At 35.4% G+C, this 25,597-nt stretch overlaps 1 protein-coding gene across 1 annotated transcript in view; it reads left to right on the top strand.

Moving 5' to 3' along the window:
* LAMA2 (laminin subunit alpha 2) overlaps positions 1-25,597 on the top strand; it is a 627,718-nt gene that overhangs the window by 145,839 nt on the left and 456,282 nt on the right. The window contains exon 2 of the mRNA XM_061207556.1: positions 23,859-24,029. Coding sequence (XP_061063539.1) covers positions 23,859-24,029 — 171 coding nt within the window. The remainder of the gene's footprint in view (positions 1-23,858; positions 24,030-25,597) is intronic.

Below are 25,597 nucleotides of genomic sequence, written 5' to 3'. Positions count from 1 at the left end.
CAGTTCTCATTAAATTCATCAATAAGCCCTTGATTTCTGAATCCAGTGAAGATTTATTTTTTTATCTTCCCTGAATTCTTTGTGGCATTTAACATGTCTGAGCACTCCCTCTTTCTTTGAGAACCCTCTTCCCTTGACTTCTGAGATGACACTCTGTGGGTTCCTCTGCATAATGCTTACATACAGATGTTCTGCATTTTTTCAGTTCCACAGAGTTTCTCTGTGTATCTGCAAACATTTCCTTGGCATCCATTCCAAGTGTATATCAGAGACTTTCAGGTCTAGACCGTCAACCGGATCTGTTGTTCTTTCTGTATACCATCGCAGGGTGCCAGCAAAGAAACTTGGGGATCACCCTTGAGCCCTCCTTCTTTCCTACCCCTGCATTTAAGGAATTACCAATCTCACTGATTTTGCTTTCTTAATATCTCTTCAATTGTTGCTTTTTTCTCAGTACCCTATTGTCAGTACCCTTCAGACAGGGTTATATCCCACCTGCATTGCTAGAATAGCACTCCAATTTGCTATCTTGTATCTAGTCTTGCCAACCCCATTTAGTCCACTCCTCTCGTCTTCCTCTCTTTTAACATTTATCATATCACATCAATTTTTATTATATATTTGATTTTACTTATTCACTTATAAGTCATGCTCTTTGTTAGCTCATTAGGTACCAGTTCTATATATTTTTTTAACATCTTTATTGGAGTGTAATTGCTTTACAATGGTGTGTTAGTTTCTGCTGTATAACCAAGTGAATCCACTATACGTATACATATATCCCCATATCCCCTCCCTCTTGCATCTCCCTCCCACCCTCCGTATCTCACCCCTCTAGGTGGTCACAAAGCACCAAGCTGATCTACCTGTGCTATGTGGCTGCTTCACACTAGCTATTTATTTTACATTTGGTAGTGTACATATGTCCATGCCACTCTGTCACTTCGTCCCAGCTTACCCTTCCCCCTCCCCGTGTCCTCAAGTCCATTCTCTACATCTGCGTCTTTATTCCTGTCCTGCTTATTCCTGACTTACTTCACTCTGTATGACAGACTCTAGGTCTATCCACCTCACTACAAATAACTCAGTTTCGTTTCTTTTTATGGCTGAGTAATATTCCATTGTTTATATGTGCCACATCTTCTTTATCCATTCATCTGTTGAGGGACACTTGGTTGCTTCCATGTGCTGGCTATTGTAAATAGTGCTGCAATGAACATATGTACCAATTCTGTATTAATATTATTTTTGTCTTTGTCATTCATTCCATATCATAGTACTTGTTATAAGTACTTAATAACTGGTTTTTTTGGTAAATAGATATGTGAATAAATTCAGTCTCACTGCTCCAAAGCCAGTTGATAATGACTGAGTGAGTAGTGGGGCATGGATAAGAGCTAGTCACTGAAATTGGAAGCATCATTCAGCAGCTGTTTCAGCAACAGTCTGGGAGAAGTTTTCTATTTCTTCCTTGCATTTGTGAAAGTTGACTGTATTAAAAGCAGGGTTATTCATACATTTAATACAGAATTTAAATACAATGCTGAGTCTACTTAAGTATTTATTATATAGAGAGTACATGAGATAAATAAGTCAAATTATGTGAAAAAATTTAGGAAGTATGATAAACTTATTTTCTAATTTCTATGATAATATGCCCAAGGAATAGATATAACCCAAATATTGTATAGTTGTAGATCTGTCTAGCCAAATTCATGTTATGTCATGATGTTAATGGTATGTCCAAATATCTTTCCAGTTCTTGATTAGGCAGAAGTGTACTTAAGGTCAGTCAAAATAAAAGGTCAAGTGCCACAAGAAATAATTTCTTTTAACTTTTGAAAATTTAAAAATTAATTTAGTGCTAAATAGTTTTGGGGTTCACGGTGTATAGAAAATAATTTTGCAATGACAAAAATTACACATAGTAAATGTCCATATCTGAGTGAATTTATTGAGGAGTGTAATTTAGTTTGAGTCATTGGGAAAAGAGAGAACTGAGGTATCATAAAATGTGAAAAATTAAATGAAATGTATATTTCTGCTGTTTTTGCATAAATTAGACCTTTTACTTCCAATTATGAAAAAAAAGTCTTTTTTGCCTCCCCTCTCTCTGGGTAGCTTGTTATCTGTAGCAAGTAAATTTCTAAGAAAAGTGCAAATATTCAAATACATTGTCTTAACATTTAAAAGAAAAGAATACATATTCAGACAATGCTACCATTTAAAAAAATTAAAGCTTAAATCATGAATTTTGTTTTATTAAAGATTTTTTTAAAATAGTGATCTGACAACAGTTATTGCTCTTTTATAAAGGTAGAAATATATCATTTTGCTTTAATATAGCCACGATTACTCTTTTCATCAGTAGCTTTGTTAGTAGGTCAAGGAGAAATCATACCTAAGAAGAAGGGTCCATGGAGAAAAAGATGAACCATATCAGAATTAAAATTAAATTGAAAAAATTTAAATCAAGGAAACCATTTTTACTTCTTTCAGTATGATGTGCAAATTCATGCATTTTAAATGGGAAATGGGAAATTTCATAGCTGCTGAGCAGGAGTGATATGAGCTCTGTGGTCAGGGTGGATGCAGGGTACAGTAAACCTGTGGCAGCTTTTGCTCATTTAAAGAAATCACATTTGAAATGTTCTGACTACATTATGGAGCCATAAGAAAATTTACAGTGATTTCTTTTTAGTGGAACAAAGTACTTGCTCTTTTTCACCTCAGAATCATTTTCTAATTTTGCTACGCTTAACGGGGAGTGCAAATTCAGTCATAGAAGTACTTGCTGTGCACATACCTGCACAAACGCTCACACGTGTCAAAGTTTACTAGCTGTCTATATATTTATTTGTGTGTGTCAAACTTAGCCATCAACTAGAACTTATGTTTTAGTTAGAATATTAATTTATCTCATCAGTAAAATGCTCTTTACTTACTCTCTCTCTCTCGGCTGTTTTATCTAAGATGTATTTGTGATTTTTATTTAATATAATATGCAGTAGAATGAAAGGTGTGAAATTAAAATCATGGTAACAATTATCTTTCTATCATGCAGAAGGAAATAGGTACTTTGAGTAGATATAAAAAGTATCTGTGATAATTAAATACATTCATACTGTAGCAACTGAATTTGTAGAATATTGATTTCTCTGTTAAGTTATATAACTTTTCACTGGGCTACTTGCAACTTGATAATACACTGTTTTAAGACAAATATATTATCAAGTTGCAAGTAGCCCAGTGGCAAAATATTTTGCGTTAAGACAGTCGCATAAATGTGCACTAAAATTGAATCTAACAGCAAAGATGAAGGTAGTGGTGACACATTTAGAAAGAAACTCCAAGAATAAAGTTGTTTAGAAGCCATTGGTATACATGTGCTTTGAGAGTAGGGATGCAGTAATTCTTTCAGACATAAGAATTCTGTTTTCCAAGTAACTCCATTCATGTAAGCAATACACTTCATATAAGACAGGTTTCAGCTTCCAGCTGTTTTCTGATGTTGGAAAGTGAAACACTAGGGCTTGAAAGTGAAACACTAGAGCTTGAAAGTGAAACACTAGAGTAGGGATGCAGTAATTCTTTCAGACATAAGAATTCTATTTCCCAAGTAACTCCATTCATGTAAGCAATACACTTCATATAAGACAGATTTCAGCTTCCAGCTGTTTTCTGATGTTGGAAAGTGAAACACTAGGGCTTGAAATGGTTCTGGGGACACAGCCTTTCCTGTCAGGGATTCTAGCAGATGCTGATATAATTTAATATTCGCGGAAGACGGACCAAATATAGAATAGCATCAAATTGATTTTGCAGAGTTTTCAAGCCAGCTGTCCCTTGGTATTTACATGGAAGAAGTCTACGGTGTACCAAGTTGCATATTTTTGTGTGCAAGTTCTCAGCCATGGTATGTAGTCATTGGTGTTTTGACAGCCATCTGCTAAGGCCTTACTTTCTCTATTCAGCCATAGCTAAAATTGAGCATTTTTCAAAGTGGAAAATTCCAGGTAGTTTTGACTATAAGAGAACATAAAACTAGCACTCAGTATTAAAAATAAAAGCAATATATATTTTTTGCTTAGTAATAACCCGTATATTAAGGTGAATGTCTTATAAATAGCTCTGAAAAATAAATAAGCTCCTTTAGAACAGAGACCATATCTTCTTATTGATTGAGTTTCATTTAATTGTGTGTAAGGCTCTAGCTAGACACAGAGGGAGTTACAGAAATGAATAACTCGACAGTGACTTAACCAAAGGCTGACCTTGTCTTGTATACAGCAAGACCTCCGTAAATATTTGCTGAATGAATGAATGAATGAATAAACAAGTTAGTATCCATACGTAATAACCTGTTTATTTATAGAAATTTTCACCCAGAAACTTACAGGTTTTAATACATGGAGATGCATGCACACACACACATATGTGTGTGTGTGTGATAAGTATGTTTATATACTGTAAGTGAATGAAAGAAAGTTTGATAAGAACTTTTGAGCACTGACTATGCACTTCCTGATATGCTAGGCATTCTGGTGATTTAAACAAGTATGTAACTTTTTTTTTTTCTCATCTCATAAGTACATTTGCATTAAAAGAATAAAATAAAGAACATTTGTTTAAAATGATAAATTGTTTAATAAAGATTAATTGATTTTTTAATGCAAAAGATTGGAAAAGGATGGATAATTTTTTTTAATCAAGATTTTGAGGGGAATATTATATTTAGACCCATGGAGAATAATTCAGGTAGGGAAATTAACACAACCTAGGTGAGGTGGGTAATGAGATAGTGTTTTCAGAGTAAGATAAGGAAATTACTTGAGCATGGAATTTTAATTGAGAATGATAGAAGATAATTTTAGAGGAATTTAGGTAGGAAAGGTGGATTAGAGTGAGATTATGGAATACTTGAAATACCTAGATGAAACAATTAGAGTCAAGTGACAGTTATTATAGGATCTGGAGTGATGCAAGAACTTGAAGAAAGTGGACTTCTATGGAGCTTATTTTAACAATAATGCACAGGAATCTAACACATTATTATAATCTCTGCTTTTAACAAAAATGGGATATAGGCTGCATCAGTACTGATGGAGGATAATGTAAATTTTGAGTATATTTTGAAAAATAAGTATACGATTTGATGATTCAAAGATGAAACAGAAGAATTTGTCTTAGATCACTTTAAAACAATGCAAATACAGACACACAAATTTAAATTGTAAATTATTTGTATTGTTCTCTGCAGTGTAAGTTTAATTCATATTGTAAACCAGCCTTTTATGTTGAATTCATGCATTAAATGATTTATTTATCAAATATTTTTTGAATATTTTCTTGGGTCCAGCATTACATTAAGCAGATATTGGGGTGGCCAAAAAGTTCGTTTGGGTTCTCCATACGAGCCCATGGGAAAACCGAACGAACTTTTTGGCCACCCCAATATACTGTTAAACAAGTCTTCAATTTAGTTTAGAAGAATGGAGACAACGTAAAAATATTATTATGAATGCCTAGCAATCTTAAGTCCCCAAATCCATCTGTCAGTTTCATGAGCATGATTTACAAGCCTGCTTCATTACTGACAAGGTAGACAAAATACATGTCTCTAAAGAATAACATTTTACTGGGCATGTTTGTTGTAGCCAAACAAATATATAGTGTTCTGAAAGTGTTGTTTAAATCTCTTGTTTCAACATGCTTGGGACCAGTTAATGTTTACAGTTTTGTGAGTGAATAAATCTATATACTGAAAACATTTCATTCAATAAGTTGACCTTCTTGAGTTTTGAATAAATTTTGGAGCCTTAAGTTTAATCGTCTATGTGTGTCTAAGTTTAATCTCTTTGTATTATCAACTCTTTATTGTTATTATTTTAATATTTTGAGTAAAATAATTACCTTTTGGAATATTTTACTCTGACCAGTAACTTCTAGCTGTAAGCCAATCTGGTGGCAATTGTGAGATTCGGTATCAACAAGAAAAAAATAACCAACCCTTGGCTGTCTTGACATGACTGAATCCACCAAATATATATATATATATATATATATATATATATATATATATATATACACACACACACACACACACACATATATATCTCACTTCCAAAGTGATTCAGGACATATTATCTAGATATGATTTTAGATGATGTAGTATATTATTAAATTAACCAGTAGTGCAAAAATAGATTAAATATTATTAAAGATACAAGGAGAGAAGTTAGAGGAATGGGCAGACAGAAATCATAAGTTTCTTATATAAAACTGAAGAGCAATTTACTTTGTAAGCAAAAATCTCATGACACTAAAACAAGATGACGAAGAAATTACACTGTGTGCAAGTGTGGAGAAAAAAATAGCTTGTGATACCATAGTGATCTGAGAGCTCATTATACATCAGCAATGAAGAGCTCTAACTACCATGCAATTAAAATACTAGAGAGTATAAATAAGAGTGTATCATGTGTGGTGGCATATAAAAATTTAGAAGTGGATGGAATTTTAGTAGAGTGATACTCTTGAAAAAGGAGACTGATTAGGAATATTTAATTAGAGAACAGTTACACAGACAACTTCTGTAATATCTTTCAAGCAAGAATGTCTCATTTTGGATATCATACTTATAGTAAGAATGATACGCCAAAGATGCATCAACATCCCTGTATGCTGATAGGGATGTTCTCTTTCACGGCCAATAGTATATATCCTATACTCCATTAACGTCCCTCTGTCAACTTGACTGCCAAGCAAGATTGAGAACTCAATAAGTTTCAACACGGACAACTAGTAACCACTGCAAGTTATAAAGAGTCCTATTTGTCTCTTCTCTGTGTCCTAAACTCATTGATTCTAGTGATGATAAAACGCTTTTTGGACAGCTACATGTAAAAGAATGAAATTAGAACACTCCCTAACACCACACACAAAAATAAACTCAAAGTGGATTAAAGACCTAAGTGTAACGCCAGACACTATCAAACTCTTAGAGGAAAACATAGGCAGAACACTCTATGACATAAATCACAGCAAGATCTTTTTGACCCACCTCCTAGAGAAATGGAAATAAAAACAAAAATAAACAAATGGGACCTAATGAAACTTAAAAGCTTTTGCACAGCAAAGGAAACCATAAACAAGACGAAAAGACAACCCTCAGAATGGGAGAAATTATTTGCAAATGAAGCAACTGACAAAGGATTAATCTCCAAAATATACAAGCAGCTCATGCAGCTCAATATCAAAAAAACAAACAACCCAATCCAAAAATGGGCAGAAGACCTAAATAGACATTTCTCCAAAGAAGATATACAGATTGACAACAAACACATGAAAGAATGCTCAACATCATTAATCATTGGAGAAATGCAAATCAAAACTACAATGAGATATCATCTCACACCGGCCAGAATGGCCATCATCAAAAAATCTACAAACAATAAATGCTGGAGAGGGTGTGGAGAAAAGGGAAGCCTCTTGCACTGTTGGTGGGAATGTAAATTGATACAGCCACTATGGAGAACAGTATGGAGGTTCCTTAAAAAACTGAAAATAGAACTACCATATGACCCAGCAATCCCTCTACTGGGCATATACCCTGAGAAAACCATAAATCAAAAAGAGTCATGTACCACAATGTTCATTGCAGCTCTATTTACAATAGCCAGGACATGGAAGCAACCTAAGTGTCCATCAACAGATGAATGGATAAAGAAGATGTGACGCATATATACAACGGAATATTACTCAGCCATAAAAAGAAACGAAATTGAGTTATTTGTAGTGAGGTGGATGGGCCTAGAGTCTGTCATACAGAGTGAAGTAAGTCAGAAAGAGAAAAACAAATACCGTATGCTAACACATATATATGGAATCTAAAAAAAAAAAAAAACTGGTCATGAAGAACCAGGGGCAAGACGGGAATAAAGACACAGACCTACTAGAGAATGGACTTGAGGACACGGGGAGTGGGAAGGGTAAGCTGGGACGAAGTGAGAGAGGGGCATGGACATATATACACTAGCAAACGTAAAACAGATAGCTAGTGGGAAGCAGCCGCATAGCACAGGGAGATCAGCTTGGTGCTTTGTGACCCCCTAGAGGGGTGGGATAGGGAGGGTGGGAGGGAGGGAGATGCAAGAGGGAAGAGATATGGGGATATATGTATATGTATAACTGATTCACTTTGTTATAAAGCAGAAACTAACACACCATTGTAAAGCAATTATACTCCAATTAAGATGTTAAAAAAAAAAACAAACGCTTTTTGAAGATCTTTGAAATACTTGCAGTGGTATTTATTCGGGAGGAACTCTACAGAAAATTAGAACATTTAAAGTGACTCAGGTTATTAAAGGACATAAAGTTGGTGGTGATGCGTTATTTTCTTAATGTCTACTAATAATTGGAGAAAAAAGACATGCTTCCAAATAATCATGAGAAGAACTAGGAAAAAGCCCCCACAAGACCAAAGGACATTTTTGAAAATGTTTTTAGCCTGCAATAGTAAACTATTTTGGGTCACATTTTGACAGTAGTTTTTCAGAAATTTTCAAATTTTGAAAATTGTAAGTGGATTTTTTAGGAATGGCATGGTTGCTTTTTTCCTCAGATTTCTAGGGCAACTAATTGTAGAGCCTTCTTGCCTTTACCCATTGCAAAGGCTACCTCTGCCTTTAGGTTAGAGTACAGAGGTTTTCCCTTTGAAAGCAGCTGACTCAGAATCAGACCCCTTCTCAAAGATCCATAGCTTTAATTTCTGCATCTCCAAACTTAGGTTTCAAGTCCTTGCCTAGGTATTTAAGGTGAAGATTAGTTAAATGTGGTTTCTTTGGGCTTATAGCCATATTTACCTTAGGACACCCTCTGGGCTTGACCCCTGGCCAGACTTACTTTGAGTATCTTCGAAATTCTCTCCTTGCTGCCTGCTGTTACCCCCTACTTCCAATCCTTCATTTATTGTTTCTAATACAATTTATGCAAAAATTCTATTATATAATTCTCTGGCACTAGTTTGAAGCTCTGTGAAGGTGGAAGGTTTGCCTGTGTTGTTCATTCTCGTATTAATTCGCTGCCTAGCTGAGTGCCTGGAGAGTTGGAGGAACTCAGTGAATTTGTTACATGTAGTAGAAGAAAAACTGGGATTGGATTTGAAAAACACAAGTTCTATATTTAGGAAATGGTCTATCATTATTGATGTTCTATTATTTCATCTATATAATCGAGTGAATAATGCCTATACCATCTATCTTATAGTTTTGTTGTGAGAGTCAAGTGATAAATGAAAATCTTTGTAAAATTCAGTGCTACTCTTTTATTATGATCAATGAATTGCATTACTCAAACAAACGTTAACAGTATGTACCATGCGACAAAGGAAAGTTCATGGTTCTTGGTTTTGTTTTGTTTGTTTTAGTTCAAACTAGAACAAATATACTTACTCCAGAATTTTTAAAAAGAAGTTAGAACTGATGTGATGAAATCAATTCACTGAGTCTCATTCACTTTTGATATTCATTAATATTATGAATATTAACTGAGCATCTATTTGATGTGAGTGACTCTAGTTGTCTCTGAGAATAAAAAGATTCACGAATTATGGTCTCTGCCCTCAAGGAACTTAGAGTTTAGTGGTCAAAGAATGTTGGTAAAAAGGCAAAAGCAAAACTGACAAAAACCTCATTATATATGAGAGTTTATATGTGCTTGGTAAATGAAAAGTATTATTAGCAACACTGTGCTAAATGACTGTAAAATGCTGATTTTTTGCTTCAAGTATTTACAAGAGCAAACAGAATATTTGTGAGTTTTCTTGCATATTTATATGTGTGTTCAAACAGCTGCTGGAGAACAAAGTGTTTTGCTATAAACACTGTCAAATCTCACTTTGAAAAAAATTTGTCCATAAAACAAGTATTTCCATAGATATACTAAAGCTGCATAGAATTTGCTTTTAAAGCATAAACTAGAATTAGATGCTTGAGTCAGCTGTGAAGTATTTTTTCATACAACTCTCATTCTAATTCTTCAGCCTATGGATCAGGCTAAGACCTGGTACAATTTGAAAGGGATGATACAATATAAAGTTCCAGTGGTGAGCGTAACTTTAACATTGTATTTATTAGAACCATACATTTATATATTTATATCCTCCAAATTTTTTTTTTTGTAGGGGGGCTTTGGGATGAGGATGGACATAGACCAGGGTATGGGGAAATACATCAATCAATAAATCTAACTTCTGATTTATCAACCAAACCAATCTAATCCCAGAGAGAATTCAAAGTTGATCACATAAAACACAAAAGACAGTTTGTTTATTTTCTAAGACAGAAGATAAGAAACTACCCAGAGCTGAGGGACTTGGGTTTAAGAAGACAATTAACACAACAAACTTTAAGAAAATAATGGTTTTAGCCCTGGAGACTAACATTATCTGTGTTGTCACGTCACTAAAACAGTAAAAGAGATGTATCTGTGGGGTTTTTTTGTGTGTGTTGGTTTTGTTGTGTTTTGCTTTTTTCATGTTTTATTCTTTTATATTTTGACAAAAGGAAGTTTTCCACTTCTTCAGACTAGGCATACAATTATACCCTAAGTTCTAAGATGAATTTCTCCTTAGAGAATATTTTGAGCACCTTTGTGTGTCCAGCCCTCGCTAGGCCCTGAGAATACAGTGGAACAAAGTAAATAAAATAAACATGGTTTCTTCCGTCATGGAGTTTCTGTTCCAGTATGGGAGATAGAGCTTGGATAAGTAATCATTAAATAAAATTACACATGGGCAAAGTATGGCATATTTAGGGATTAAAATGGGGGATTGTTTAGAAAGGGTTAGGAAAGATCTCAGAGGAATTAAGGTATAAGGAAAAAAGATTTGTGAAAGATAGGAAGGTATAAAGAGTGGAGGAAAGTTAAGAGACAGGGATTTCTAGGCAAACTCCTGAGGAAGGAAAAAACAGAGCCTTGTTCTAGAAACTGACTACAGGTAGTATTCTTTGAATGTGATGAGAGAATATTATATAAAATAGGATAATAATTTTAAATTTTAACCTAGGTGCAATGATACTCCCTTGAAAGATGTTAAGAGTGACTTGATCAGATTTGCATCTTAAGAAAATCCATTTTGTTAAAAATGGATTGAAGAAAGGCAAAGGGTAATCAGGAGTCCATTTAAGAAGCTATTGCAAAAATCCAGATGTTAAAAATGCCTGTGACTCGGCCTTGGTGCTGGGGAGAAGCGTATGGATCTGAAATTAATTTTGGAGTTAGAAAAGTTTTTGTTGATGGAATGCATCAACAATGACTCTTAGCTTTCTGTATGAGACACTGGGTGGGTAAAATAAAATGTGTTGAGCTAGAGATAACTCAGGAGTAGCTAATTCACGGTGGTCGTGTGGGGATGGTGGTGGTGCCTGAGCACTGGAAATCACAAGCTCTGCTTTGTGTAGATTAAGTTTGAGATGCTGGTGAGACATCTTACTGGAGGTAGTATGGTATTTGGATAATTAAACCAGGAGCTTCAGAAAAATATCTGGCCTGGGGATATAACTCCACATTGACTATGCAGATGGTATGTAAATGGTTTAGAAGTAGATGAGATTATTGGGGATTATTTGGAGATTATTTGGGGATGAGAAGGAAATAAGAAAAGAATCTAGGATCAAGCCCTGAGGAAGTCTAATACTTACTGATAAAAACAAATGAAAAAGAGCATAGTAAATGAATGTGACTTTTCTTTTTCCTTTTGTCTAGATCTTTGAAGCCAGAGGAAGCACAATGTAGAATAGTGTTTTTTGTTTTGTTTTTAAAAATATCTGTTTCATCATTAGAAATAAGAAATTGTCTAGCAGTCCTTAAAGAGCAGGGCCCATGGGGAACAGCATCTTTCCTGCTGCCATTTTATGCACCAAAGCTTACATGAGTCCCTTCTGATATTTTTGTTTGAGGGCCGTAAATATAAGCTCACGCTCTTTGCAGAGCAATTAATTTAGAGCTTTCTTATATTTTTGTACTTTGGATTGTCAACAGCAGACACAGACACAAAGTTTTTATTTTGTTTTCTATATTACAGACACCTCTGTCGTGGGGTAATTGCCAATTTAAGGCTCTAAATTTCGTTTTCAGTGACTTAAAATTGTTCCGCATTTCCTCTCCTTTGCCTTTTTTACTTCTCATTTTGAGTTTGCAGACAGACCTGCCAAAGAGACATCTAGTTTACAGGCTTGGTTTTGGAAACCAGGCAGGAGAGAAGAGAGCAGATACTGAACATATGCTCTGCTGATATGGATGAAGTGAGATTGGAGGAAGCTGGGAAACAGTCTATTTCTCCCTAACTGCCACCCCCTCAATGAATATTTTGGGTACCCTTATGTTAGAATATTCTAAATAAGTGCCCCAGCTATAATAATTATTTTTTATCGTATGATTTTGAAAACTTCTAGGATGATTCAGGATTGTTCTACAAGTGGAACATAAAAAAAATAAAAAAATAAAAACAAAGCAGTTTGTAGATACTAATTTTAAATGGATAGTCGGTGAGATTTCCATGCAAATTGAAAGGAATGGAAATTTTGTGACCGGGGCAGTGTCCACCAGGTCCTCAACAAATAATGGAAGTGGGAGTAGTGGGGAATCTGTATTTTGGGGAGATAAATTTGAAGTTTGAAAAAGAATCTATTCAATCTAGCCCTAGAGATGATATTTTGCTAAATTTTATTTATTTATTTATCCATTTCAAGAAGTCTTTATTGATCAGATGTAGTGTGGTCAACTTCAATTTAATGAGCGTACGGTAGTTAGAGAGTTGGTTTTAAAAATATATATTTTGAGGAGTTTGAGGAACTTTGAGTACAAATGCCTTATTTTGAGTCATTGTCATAAAGATGTATTGTCATGTCCTTCCTGGTGTATCTGCTAGTGTTCTTACCAGAAATCCATGTCATAATGACAGTTATTTTCTTATATATATCATTTTAGGTTATTGAAAATCCATGATGTAATCCTGTCTTAGTAAGATTAATGATATGCTTTGTCAGAAATTTAATACAATCCTATAGCGCTCGGTTGGGTCAAGTGGCTAAGATGACACCTGAGTTCATTATGGCCCTTGTAGTCCTTTTTTAGTCAGAATATCTGTACATAGAGTTGATATTCCATAAGCAAAACTTGCTTAAGACCCTTTGGAATATGTGTGTTTGCATCTGGTTTATTTTGTTTCTGATAATAATAAAAATACTTAAATTTTCATCTTTGTTTAGAATAAACAAAGTAAACAATTTTTAACATGTACTAAGTAGAAATTGTACTACTTTTTCTGATTAGAAAAGAAGAAAGGAGACCAAATCAACCCTTAAGCCTCCAAAAATATCCTTTTATTTTGGAAGCTGAAAAGTGGAGAACTGAGCGACAGTACAAGACATATTTGAAAGGCCTCTTAGGATGAGAATACATGCCCTCCTTTTTTTTTCTTCTGAACAACTGGATTCAGCATTATTTTTTTCCAGCTTACAAACATTGTTGTGTCTGGATGGCTAGTAGTTCAAATTGGACTGATTTTCTAGTTCTATAAAACTCTTCATCTGCATCATGGATCAGGAGCATTAAGTTACTTCCTGCAGTGCACAGCTGGAAATCATTCTCTTCGGCAACATGTTGTTTTGTCCCATTTTTGTTTTATACCAATGTGTTCCTACACACCCACATAGCTCAGGATTTCAGACAAGTATCTCCTTTTCTTCCTTGACACGTCTTAGAACATTTTAAATTGGCATGTTCTCTTTTGTCTTTCAAATGCTGAATTACTTGCAAACAGCTCTGTTTGCCTGCATGAGAATTTTTAAAAATGCTCCACAGACCTAGAGACTGAAATGGAAAGTCAGAAACATTCAAACAGACAGTTTCCTCTTATTCGTTTGAGAGGGGAGAGATGCTTGGCATAAGCGAGCAAGAGAAATATTGTGTATCAAGACTAGGATGACAGAAGGGGGGGGAGGAATGTGTACTGTATTATTGTAAAAAATATGTGATGATTTTTAAAAGTTATTTAAAAATTGAGTGTATTGGAGAGAATTCATTGACTGGATAACTTTCCCATAGCAAGTCTCCAAGTACTGTCTGTTATCAATTATGTTAACGGTGGGCTTTGTGTGTTGGACTGTAGATGTTAACAAGAAACATTATTTGAGAAATTAAAATACATATACTGATATTTAACATGTTTATCAATATCTCTGAATGTTAATTTAAAAGTATTATAGTATGCTAGGCACAGGTAGTGAAGACAGCTACTCGACAGTATTCGTTTATTTTAATATTTTAACTGATGAAAACAAGAAAATATATTTAGGAATTCTTTTTGCCAAACTACATTAGGAAGATTTTAAGATATGAGTTACATCACTGTCATTTTAAAATGGTGGTCCACCAAACGTCACACAGTTAAATATAATCAAGATAAAGAGCATGATGGAAACAAACAAATAAAATAAGCTAGAAGGAAACTTTCATCATGAAACATATTTTAAGAAAAGTTTTTTTTAACATCTTTATTGGAGTATAATTGCTTTGCAATGGTGTGTTAGTTTCTGCTCTATAACAAAGTGAGTCAGCTTTACATATACATATATCCCCATATCTCCTCCCTCTTGCATCTCCCTCCCACCCTCCCTATCCCACCCCTCTAGGTGGACACAAAGCACCGAGCTGATCTCCCTGTGCTATGTGGCTGCTTCCCACTAGCTATCTGTTTTACATTTGGTAGTATATATAAGTCCATGTCCATTTTCTCACTTCGTCCCAGCTTACCCTTCCCCCTCCCCGTATCCTCAAGTCCATTCTCTATGTCTGCATCTTTATTCCTGTCCTGCCCCTAGATTCTTGAGAACCATTTTTCTCTTTTTTTTTAGATTCCATATATAGAAACATAATTTTAAAGTGACACTGTGGCCACGTTTGGACATGACCATATAATAAGGCTTGGGTCTTTGTGTAAACAGTTGTGATTGTTGTCACTACTATTGTTCCTTCACATTTTATCCTAAGGATGTTTAAATGAAGCAACTATATATATGTGTGTGTTTGTATACACATATATACCCCTTTGTCACTTTTACTAAAGTTGTTTTCTCTTGATCTTCCTATCTTCACTGTGTGTGTGGGGGGGAGGATGTGTAAACATAATATATGATCTTTATATCCCTCTGGCTTCTTGACCACAAGCAACAGAAACCACCAAAACTGTTTAACTTAAGCAGAAATGTATTTGAAATATATCACAGAACTTGCACAATTGTTGGAAAGGTTTGAAAACCAGGCTTAAGAGATGACAGACATCAGGCCGTGCCTAGGTTTCACTGCCTGAAAAGTCTGGTCAGGGTCCCTTTTCAGACATTGCTGTCACCACTTCTCCCACTCGCATTGGTACTATTATGTCTGTCGCTGTCATGATCTTATTTTCCTTATCTCCCCAACTCTATATTCCAAGTGCTCTGGAGTCAGAGCCCTAGGCCAAAGTCATGTGCACAAATTGCCCAAACTGCTAAAGGGAGGGGAAAAGAAAGATCTCCTCGACTTCCATTTCCTTGTAGGTGGTAGGGAACTGCGTACCCTCTGTACTAAATACAATGCCAATTACCCAAGAACAGAAATGGAGGCTGGGTGTTGGACAGCCAAGCAATGATAAAGGTCTACTACATTTTTCAAATAGCTTGGGTTTCTTTGAATTATTTCACTGAGCTAGGGTACCAAAATAGTGTTCTGGGTCTGATTAGTTTAATCAAGGGTCTGATTAGTTTAATGGCTATATTTGCCAGATTTCTGTCCAGAAAGACTATACAAGTGCATGAATTTATTCTCATTCAATAAATTTAAATTTGAGTGCTATTATAGGCTAGCTAGTATTATCCCCATACTCAATAATGTTATAAACTGGAGATCCACTGTAAAAGATATTAAAGTTTCAGTGTGATAAGGGTTATAATAAAATATAAACTAAGTACTACGTAGACACCAAGAAGGTAATAACCAATTCTGTGTTGCAAAGTCGAAGAAACACTTTCACAGAGATGTGGATATTTGAGCTGGGTCATGAAAGATGAGTAGATGACCATGTAAGCAAAAAAGGAAAATGTTCTATGGACAAGATAATGTCATGACAAAGAATTTTCAAAGCACGTGATATATTTGTAAACAGTAAGATGTCAGCACTCTGGATGTGTAGGAAGGCATGAAAGAGGATGGAAACAGATGAGTTTAGAGAGGTAGATAGGGGCCTGATTATAAATGTTCAGACTACCAAGAAATTTGGCTGCTATGTTATAGGCAACAGACAACTCACAGAGGTTTTAAACAAGAAAGTGATATGATCAGACTTAATTTTTAGGAAGATAATTTCTCCAGCAGTTTGGAAGATGAATGGAAGTGGAGTCATGAAGGAAGACTAGTATGGGTGCTGTTGCATTAGATGTAAGATCAGATAGGATACGTTTACCTGAAAGTATAGATAGATAGATAGATAGATAGATAGATAGATAGATAGATAGATAGATAACATTAAGCTGGAGACAAAACAATTAATTGGAAGCAGAAATCTTAGAATTAAGATTAGAAGTAAGACATATGTGTCCTTAAAGTACTTTTTTTTAACATTTTCTGGTTTCTGTGGAATAACATTTTATTAATGCTGGTTTATGTTCACCTATTTAGTAAGAATGACAGAGATTTGGGGGATGAAGATTACTGTGAATCAGTTACCAATATTTTTGTAGATGGTCTTCATGAAGTCAGTCAACGGAGATGAGCACTTGGAAAGGTTGGATGACTTGGCATTTTTAAGAAGTTATGAGTGCCAATGAGAGGAACTGATTTGTAAGTAGCATTTAGAAGCCAGAAGGAGGCTATTTTTCCTTTCCCAGTGCTTCTAGGGATCCACTGGGGAGGTCTATGAAGTGTCATTGTCAGAGGAAATCAAAGCTTCAATTACAATAAGCAGGTTGAAGGAGTGCTTTCTTAAAAAGGAAAATTTGGAAATAAATTATAGGACTTGTAAAAATACGATGGAAGTTGGCCTGTGGGTGTGCATATAGAAGGGAAAAGGAGAACTAGATGACACAGAACTCAGGAATGATGTAGGAGGTGAAAAGGATTTTCATTTAGAGCAGGAAGAGGAGTGAGGCAGGGTGGATCTTTAATGATAAAATTAATTCTAATTTATTTGGGATTACAGTAATTGTGTTTGAAAACCAGCTGTGCCATTTAGGTTCTGGGAGTTATTTTCCTCATTTGTAAAACTCAAATTCGAAATAGTCTTCTTTTTCCTACTGGATAACAACCCTCTGGCTCATCACCTAGAGAAACATTGCCTAAATCCTAAGGAACGAGTCTGAATTGTGCCACACAGTAGATCACTTACTGATACGTAAAATGCATTTCTCTGTGACTCACTTGTAGTTATTCAAAAGACAAACATGTATTAAATATGATGCTAAGTCAAAGTTCTTCATTTTTATAAAATAAAAGCTGGAAGAGCTGGAAAGCTGTACAGGAAAATAAATTCACCTGCTGCTTGCTGGCCAGCAGGTGTCTTGGAAATATGTTTAGCTGTTTTGCTAATTCAGGGCTTTCTTTCTCTCCATTCTTCTGATTCTGAACAGGATTGAAAACACAGTTTCCCTTTGTAGTATCTAACCAGTTTTTCCACATTTGATTTGACAAATGTCAAATTAAAATTCTGTTGTTACTGGTATTGATAATTTATAAAAGCCAAAGAATGACATGAATCATATGTACATGTATGTACATATATGTGTATGTGTATGTATGGTTATACACACAGATATATACTTATACATATATATATTATTTCTTTTTTTTCTTTTGTTTTTTTTTTTTCTTTTTGGCTGCATTGGGTCTTCGTTGCTGAGCGCGGGCTTTCTCTAGTTACAGCGAGTGGGGGGCTACTCTTCGTTGTGGTGTGTGGGCTTCTCATTGCGGTGGCTTCTCTTGTTGTGGAGCATGGGCTCTAGGTGCACAAGCTTCAGTAGCTGTAGCAAGAGGGCTCAGTAGTTGTGGCTCATGGGCTCTAGAGTGCAGGCTCAGTAGTCGTGGCACACTGGCTTAGCTGCTCCATGTGGAGCTCCAAGATTCCATGTGGAATCTTCCCGGACCAGGGGTCAAACCCGTGTCCCCTGCATTGGCAGGTGGATTCTTAACCACTGCGCCAACAGGGAAGTCCTCCAATTTTTTACTGATCTCATGTAATATTTATTTTTTATTCTAGATATTGCATTTTTCAGTTCTAGAATGTATATTTCATATTTTTTGTAGTTTCTATTCTCTATTTTTTATTATAAGCATTTTTGTGTGTGTGTCTTTGATCATAGTTATGAAAGCTGCTTAAAATTATTTGTGTACTAATTCCAGCATCTGGTTGATATCAGTGTTTGTCTCCATTCACTGCTTTTCTTCTAAGTACTGGTGGCATTTTATTGTTTCCTTGTAAGTCTATCTAATATTTTTTTTGTAAAATTGCATTCAGGATGTTGTGAACAATCCATGGTAGAAAACTTAGGATTCTGATATGTTCTGAAGAATAGTTATCGATCTTATAGTTTTGTGTTATACTGGTTAACTTATCTGGACTCAAACACTCTTGTCTTTCCTATAGAATGCAGCAACTATGATCACTGTTTTGTTCTTTTAGTCCAATCTGGGGTACTTGGAGTCTGCCTAGGGCATATGTATATCTGTTATCGATGAGAGATTTGGGAAGAGTTTATACACATATTTTGAGGTCCCCTGTCTGTGGCTTTCTTTTTTCCAGTATTTCTTCCTCACTTTACAGCAGCTGTGATCGTTCTTGGTTCTGTTTTCTGATTTTTCAAGACAGTAAAGTAAAAAAAAAAAAAAAAAAGACAGTGAAATTGTGGGTTTCTACTTGAGTTTTAGCCACCTTGCATGGGCAGTCTGAGGCACATCCATTATCTTCCTTCTAAGAATACACATCCTCCTGGTTTAATTGTTTTGGGTTGTTCTTCAATGTCTTCAAGTATTTGAGATTTTTAAAAATATATTTTATTTAGAATTCATAGCTGTTATCTGTGAGTGACCTAATTTAATAGGAGCTACTCCACAATTACTGAAAGTAGAACCTCCATATGCAGGTTTTATAGATGCTTCTGCCATTTAAAACCAAAATGTGGGGTTTTAAGGCAGATCATCAAAATCATGCAAAATTGTATGAATAGAGCACAGTATGTGAGTAAGCAAATACAGTCTAAAAACATTCAAATAAAAACAGTGAAAATTTGGTGAATTTTTCAATGTTTGCCATATTGTAGCAAAATTTCTATTTTTCCCATGATGTAAATTTTTCTAGATTATTTACTAAATGTATGTATTATAGAACAGAATTTATTATATTATTCTCTGTATAGTATACATATTCTAATCTCCAATACAATATATGGTATAGGGAGAATAAATATTATTTGTTTTTTGTTTAGACTTTGTTCTCTAAGCCACAAATCCAACTAAATTTACTTAGTCTAGATACTATTCAGAAAAAAAAATGTCAGACATAATTGTATGGGTAACGATGACTGGCTTTTATGTCATTAACATTACATGACCTCAAATTAAGAATTTAATTAAGAGGTTGTAAGTCAATACTCTATAAAGGTTCACCATCTATTTGTAGTTCATTTACACTTGCAGTGTTTATATAATCTTAACCAAGTAACCCATATTGAATATAGCAATAAATATTGCTCTGCTGCTTTTGAATGGGAATAAATAGGTACAGTCTAATAGATTTAACTTATAATGAAAATGGGCTGCAATCTATAATACAACCTGCTGAAAATTCAGTAGAAGCTCAGATATTGAATGACTTTTCAAATTGGTCGTTAGAAACTACTTGGGGAACTTCCCTGACCAATACACTTTACTGATTTTTTAAAATAAACAACAAAATTGCTAATAAAATTTCAAAAGGCACCTGTTCCCTGATCACAAAGCAAGGCAATTAAATTACGAAAAGGTTAATTTTGAGCACATGATCAATAAATGTAACAGAAACAAATCAATGGAAAGAACTGAAAGAAAATAAATATAAATTATATTAACATCTTTAGTTTATGATTGGAAAACTCTATGAAACAACAAAGGGGTGGTGACTGGGTAAGTTATTTCTTTTATTAAGTATGTAAACTGATAAGCTCTGCCAAGGACCAGGTTTTTCTTCATGCCCTGATGAGAATTAGCCTTCTGAGTTAAAGAGCTGAGTTCAAATCTTAGTTATTGATCTTGGTAATTCATAACTTTGTGCATATTGTTTGTCTTCTCTGAGCTGCATTTTCTTCACTTGTAAAATGGGACTAATAAAATCTACATAATGGGGTTACTGGTGATTAAATCATATTACTTAATGAATATGAAATAGCTTCTTAATCAATGTTACTTCTATACCCATAATCCTTTTATAAACATGTCATTTTGCTCACATTTTATTCATTTAATGCTGTGGGTAATTTGGGATGTAATCCAATTCTATATTTTGGAACATACGACATACAGGAAAATAATTTTCACCAGCCATCTTCCCATCTCGGCTCCCTCCCATGATTCCTCAGATCTGAGAAAGTCCAGGCCTACCCAACTCCAGTTAGGTCTCACAGGGCTATACCAAAGCAGGGCATGGGGAGTCTCACCCATACCTACAAAACAGAACCCAAAGTCAGGGTCAAGGTCAAGACTAGCCAGAGGCGAGGGAGACAAAGATCACAGAGTAAAACTGACAATGTCCTGGGGCAGTTTTAGAGATACTGGCTCCTGCCTGAGATGGCTTTTGTGTAAGTAAAGTGGCTTTTGTTTGAAGAAGCTAGAAGGGGCTTAACTATCTAACTTCATCCTGCTGGCCAGCAAGGTGTTTTGACCTCTTAACAACAGGATTCCCAGCATATTTCTTCCTTCCTACTACCTATTTTTTTAATACTATAAATTATAATTTTAAAGACCTGGAAGAAAATCCCACTAAAATTACTAACAATGACAAACAGGTAATGGTTTGGGTTGATATACATGTGAACCATTGTGTATACTCTGTGTATAATCTGTAGGTAGCTATACTATATCTGTATCTAAATCCATATCTGTATCTATATATGATCACCTGATCTAACAGGTTAGAACAGTTACAAATTCAGTCCTCTTGTCAGTCACTCAGCATCCACATAAGCTTTCAGAATAAAGTCCATACTCATATAATATTCCCTCTGCCTGGTATGCTTGTTTTTTTCTTCATTTTCTATGTCAAATACATTTCTATTTCTCCTCCAAGATTCAGATCAGGATCACTTCCCACAATAAGCCCATCTTAATAGTATTTTCATTCCCAAACCCCCAAACCTTTTATGGTATCTGGCATAGTATGTGCTCAACATGTTTTTTTTTTTTTTTTTTTTTTTTTTAACATCTTTATTGGAGTATAATTGCTTTACAATGGTGTGTTAGTTTCTGCTTTATAACAAAATGAATCAGTTATATTATACATATATCCCCATATCTCTTCCCTCTTGCGTCTCCCTCCCTCCCGCCCTCCCTATCCCACCCCTCTAGGTGGTCACAAAGCACCCAACTGATCTCCCTGTGCTATGTGGCTGCTTCCCACTAGCTATCTATTTTACATTTGGTAGTGTATATATGTCCATGCCGCTCTCTCACTTTGTCCCAGCTTACCCTTCCCCCTTCCCATATCCTCAAGTCCATTCTCTAGTAGTTCTGCGTCTTTATTCCCGTCTTGCCCCTAGGTTCTTCGTGACTTTTTTTTTTTTTCTTAGATTCCATATATATGTGTTAGCATACAGTATTTGTTTTTCTCTTACTGACTTACTTCACTCTGTATGACAGACTCTAGGTCCATCCACCTCACTACAAATAATTCAATTTTGTTTCTTTTTATGGCTGAGTAATATTCCATTGTATATATGTGCCACATCTTTATCCATTCATCTGTTGATGGATACTTAGGTTGCTTCCATGTCCTGGCTATTGTAAATAGAGCTGCAATGAACATTGTGGTACATAACTCTTTTTGAATTATGGTTTTCTCAGGGTATATGCCCAGTAGTGGGATTGCTGGGTCATATGGTAGTTCTATTTTTAGTTTTTTAAGGACCCTCCATACTGTTCTCCATAGTGGCTGTATCAATTTACATTCCCACCAACAGTGCAAGAGGGTTCCCTTTTCTGCACACCCTCTCCAGCATTTATTGTTTGTAGTTTTTTTTTTTTTTTTTTTTTTTAAACATCTTTATTGAAGTATAGTTGCTTTACAATGGTGTGTTAGCTTCTTCATTATAACAAAGTGAATCAGTTATACATATACATATGTTCCCATATCTCTTCCCTCTTGCATCTCCCTCCCTCCCACCCTCCCTATCCCACCCCTCTAGGTGGTCACAAAGCACCGAGCTGATCTCCCTGTGCTATGCGGCTGCTTCCCACTAGCTATCTATTTTACATTTGGTAGTGTATATATGTCCATGACACTCTCTCACCCTGTCACATCTCACCCCTCCCCCTCCCCATATCCTCAAGTCCATTCTCTAGTAGGTCTGTGTCTTTATTCCCATCTTGCCACTAGGTTCTTCATGACCTCTTTTTTTTTTTTTCCCTTAGATTCCATATATATGTGTTAGCATACTGTATTTGTTTTTCTCTTTCTGACTTACTTCACTCTGTATGACAGACTCTAACTCCATCCACCTCATTACAAACACCTCCATTTCATTTCTTTTTATGGCTGAGTAATATTCCATTGTATATATGTGCCACATCTTCTTTATCCATTCATCCGATGATGGACACCTAGGTTGCTTCCATGTCCTGGCTATTGTAAACAGAGCTGCAATGAATATTTTGGTACATGACTCTTTCTGAATTATGGTTTTCTCAGGGTATATGCCCAGTAGTGGGATTGCTGGGTCATATGGTAGTTCTATTTTTAGTTTTTTAAGGAACCTCCATACTGTTCTCCATAGTGGCTGTATCAATTTACATTCCCACCAACAGTGCAAGAGTGTTCCCTTTTCTCCACACCCTCTCCAGCATTTATTGTTTCTAGATTTTTTGATGATGGCCATTCTGACTGGTGTGAGATGATATCTCATTGTAGTTTTGATTTGCATTTCTCTAACGATTAATGATGTTGAGCATTCTTTCATGTGTTTGTTGGCAATCTGTATATCTTCTTTGGAGAAATGTCTATGTAGGTCTTCTGCCCATTTTTGGATTGGGTTGGCTCAACATGTATTTTATGAAATAATAATTGTACAGCTAAATGCAAAATAATGATGAATGACAGAAGAGAAACCTTATTTATTTAATAGTAAATCATTTACCAACCTAGAGAATACAATGTCTAAAGGTAAAGAGGTAACGTTCTGGGGTTGATTGAATTATTTTAAAATTTGTAACCTGACAAATTTCACAAAATGGCTGAAATGCAGAATGGAGGTTTCAGTAAGACTTGTGTCAATAACATAAAGATAACAGAAGACTTTTTTAAAAGTATGTTTTAGAGACAAGATTTTCTAATTATGTATTAGAGGTTAAAAATTAAGAAGATAGCTTTAGAGTTCATATTTAAGACCCAGAAAGAAAAAAAAATGTTCGCTTGATAACACATGCTACTTATGTAGTGTACTTAATTAAGTCAGATATTTAATTATAACTGATTATTCCATTTTCATTTAATTTAATGCTTTGGAAAACATCCTATCTTAATTTCATTTTAAAATGCAGCAAAATCATCCCACACACCTTCATTTGTTCATCTTTTTTAGGTTTATTCCCTGCTGTCCTGAATCTTGCTTCCAATGCTCTCATCACCACAAATGCAACATGTGGAGAAAAAGGACCTGAAATGTATTGCAAATTGGTAGAGCACGTCCCTGGGCAGCCCGTGAGGAACCCTCAGTGTCGGATCTGCCATCAAAACAGCAGCAATCCACACCGTACGTATTTTAGGATGAATTTGTGTGGCACTGGGTAGGAGCTGTAATTGATGATGTTGAGGCCAAAGTGCATTAAAGTCAAAGGGTTTGTGGTCCCCCAAATTTCTAGAACTTTTCTTCCACTGTGAACCTTACAGCCCCTCTCTGTCACTTAACAAACGTTATTGGAATTCCTTATGTGTAGTGGGTGTGGTGCTTGAGGAGAGATTTCTAGCTGAAGACTTGTGGCAGTCCTTAAGTTTTTCACTTGCAGAAGATTATCTGAAGATGTGGTTATTAATTCATGTTTTAGTCATTCAGTGGTCACTTATATGCCAGGTACTGTGCTGGGGATCCAACAGGAATAAGATGTGGCCCCTGGCTCAGTTGAAGAAGTGGCAAAAAGCAGATTATTGCTGTGTAATGTGGTAGGTACCAAGGAAAGAATGAGCATAGGGGCTTTAGGGAGAAAGGGGAGGGTTACAAATTCAGTCCTGGTGTAGATGAAGGCTTGCCAGAAGTGACATCTAAACTGAGACCCAAGGACAAATATGAGCTGAGCAGGTAAAGGGGAGACAGAGGGAAGAGAAGGAATGCCAGGAAGAGGTTTCAGAATAAGGCGGAAAACAGTACTTGCTCAGGGAACTACAGGTAGTTAGGAATGGCTGCAACTGAAAGTGTCAGAGGGCAGAGGGTAGGGATGAGTCTGGTGCAGGGCTGGAATCAGACTATACGGTTCTTAAACACCACAGGAAGAGTGTTTCAAGGAGAGGTGTCATACAAAGCCCTCTTGGGTGGCCTCTAGGAACCACACTGATATCTCAGACTCATTCATACGTTTATTCAGCAAGCATTTGAACACTGGCTACTAGAAATGCATTCTACTGGAGCAGAGTGTTGAATCATACATAGTCCTTGACTTAAAGGTCTTAGAGGGGGGACTAGGGGAAACAAAACTAAATTGAGTGCTAAGGGAACATCTAGAGATTCCTGGGAGAAAGTGACCATGTACGGAGAAAATAAGGGTTAGTAAGATGAAAAGGGGAAAAGTATAATATATAAAAAAAGAATACATAAATCTTGAAGGCATGAAACAGCATGATCTATTGCATTCAGAGAACTATAAGTAATTAGGTTTAATGAGTAAAGAATTTATGTGGAGAAGGGGAGAATGGTGTGAGATAATTCTAGAGATGGGGGTTGATTTATAGATATATTGATACATTGGGAAATCATCAAATATTGGGGAGATTAATAAAGTGAATAATGTCAATAAGGTGCTTTATAATAAAGTTTCACAATTATACTATTTTAAAATTTACTTAGTTTTTCTTCTCTTTTTAAAAAAGTTGTAATGCTCATAAAACGAAGAAAGCTTTCTCTCACAGTTTATAATTTTTAATCTCAAAAGAAAGTCGGGAGGCACTGTGCATTCTTTCTTGGAGCTGGTTAAAGGGAAGAATGCATAGCCCCTTCTCTATTATACAATTTAGAGATACTGAAAACGTTAATATGTTTGGAGAACTGGGACTTTTGTGAATACAATAGCTGGTCTTGTATATCACAGAATGTTAAAAAAAAAAAGTTAA

Source organism: Eubalaena glacialis, chromosome 12, assembly GCF_028564815.1.
Source record: "Eubalaena glacialis isolate mEubGla1 chromosome 12, mEubGla1.1.hap2.+ XY, whole genome shotgun sequence".
Lineage (NCBI taxonomy): Eukaryota > Metazoa > Chordata > Mammalia > Artiodactyla > Balaenidae > Eubalaena > Eubalaena glacialis.
Note: the sequence above shows the minus strand (reverse complement) of the source record. Positions and strands in the feature narration are given on the sequence as shown.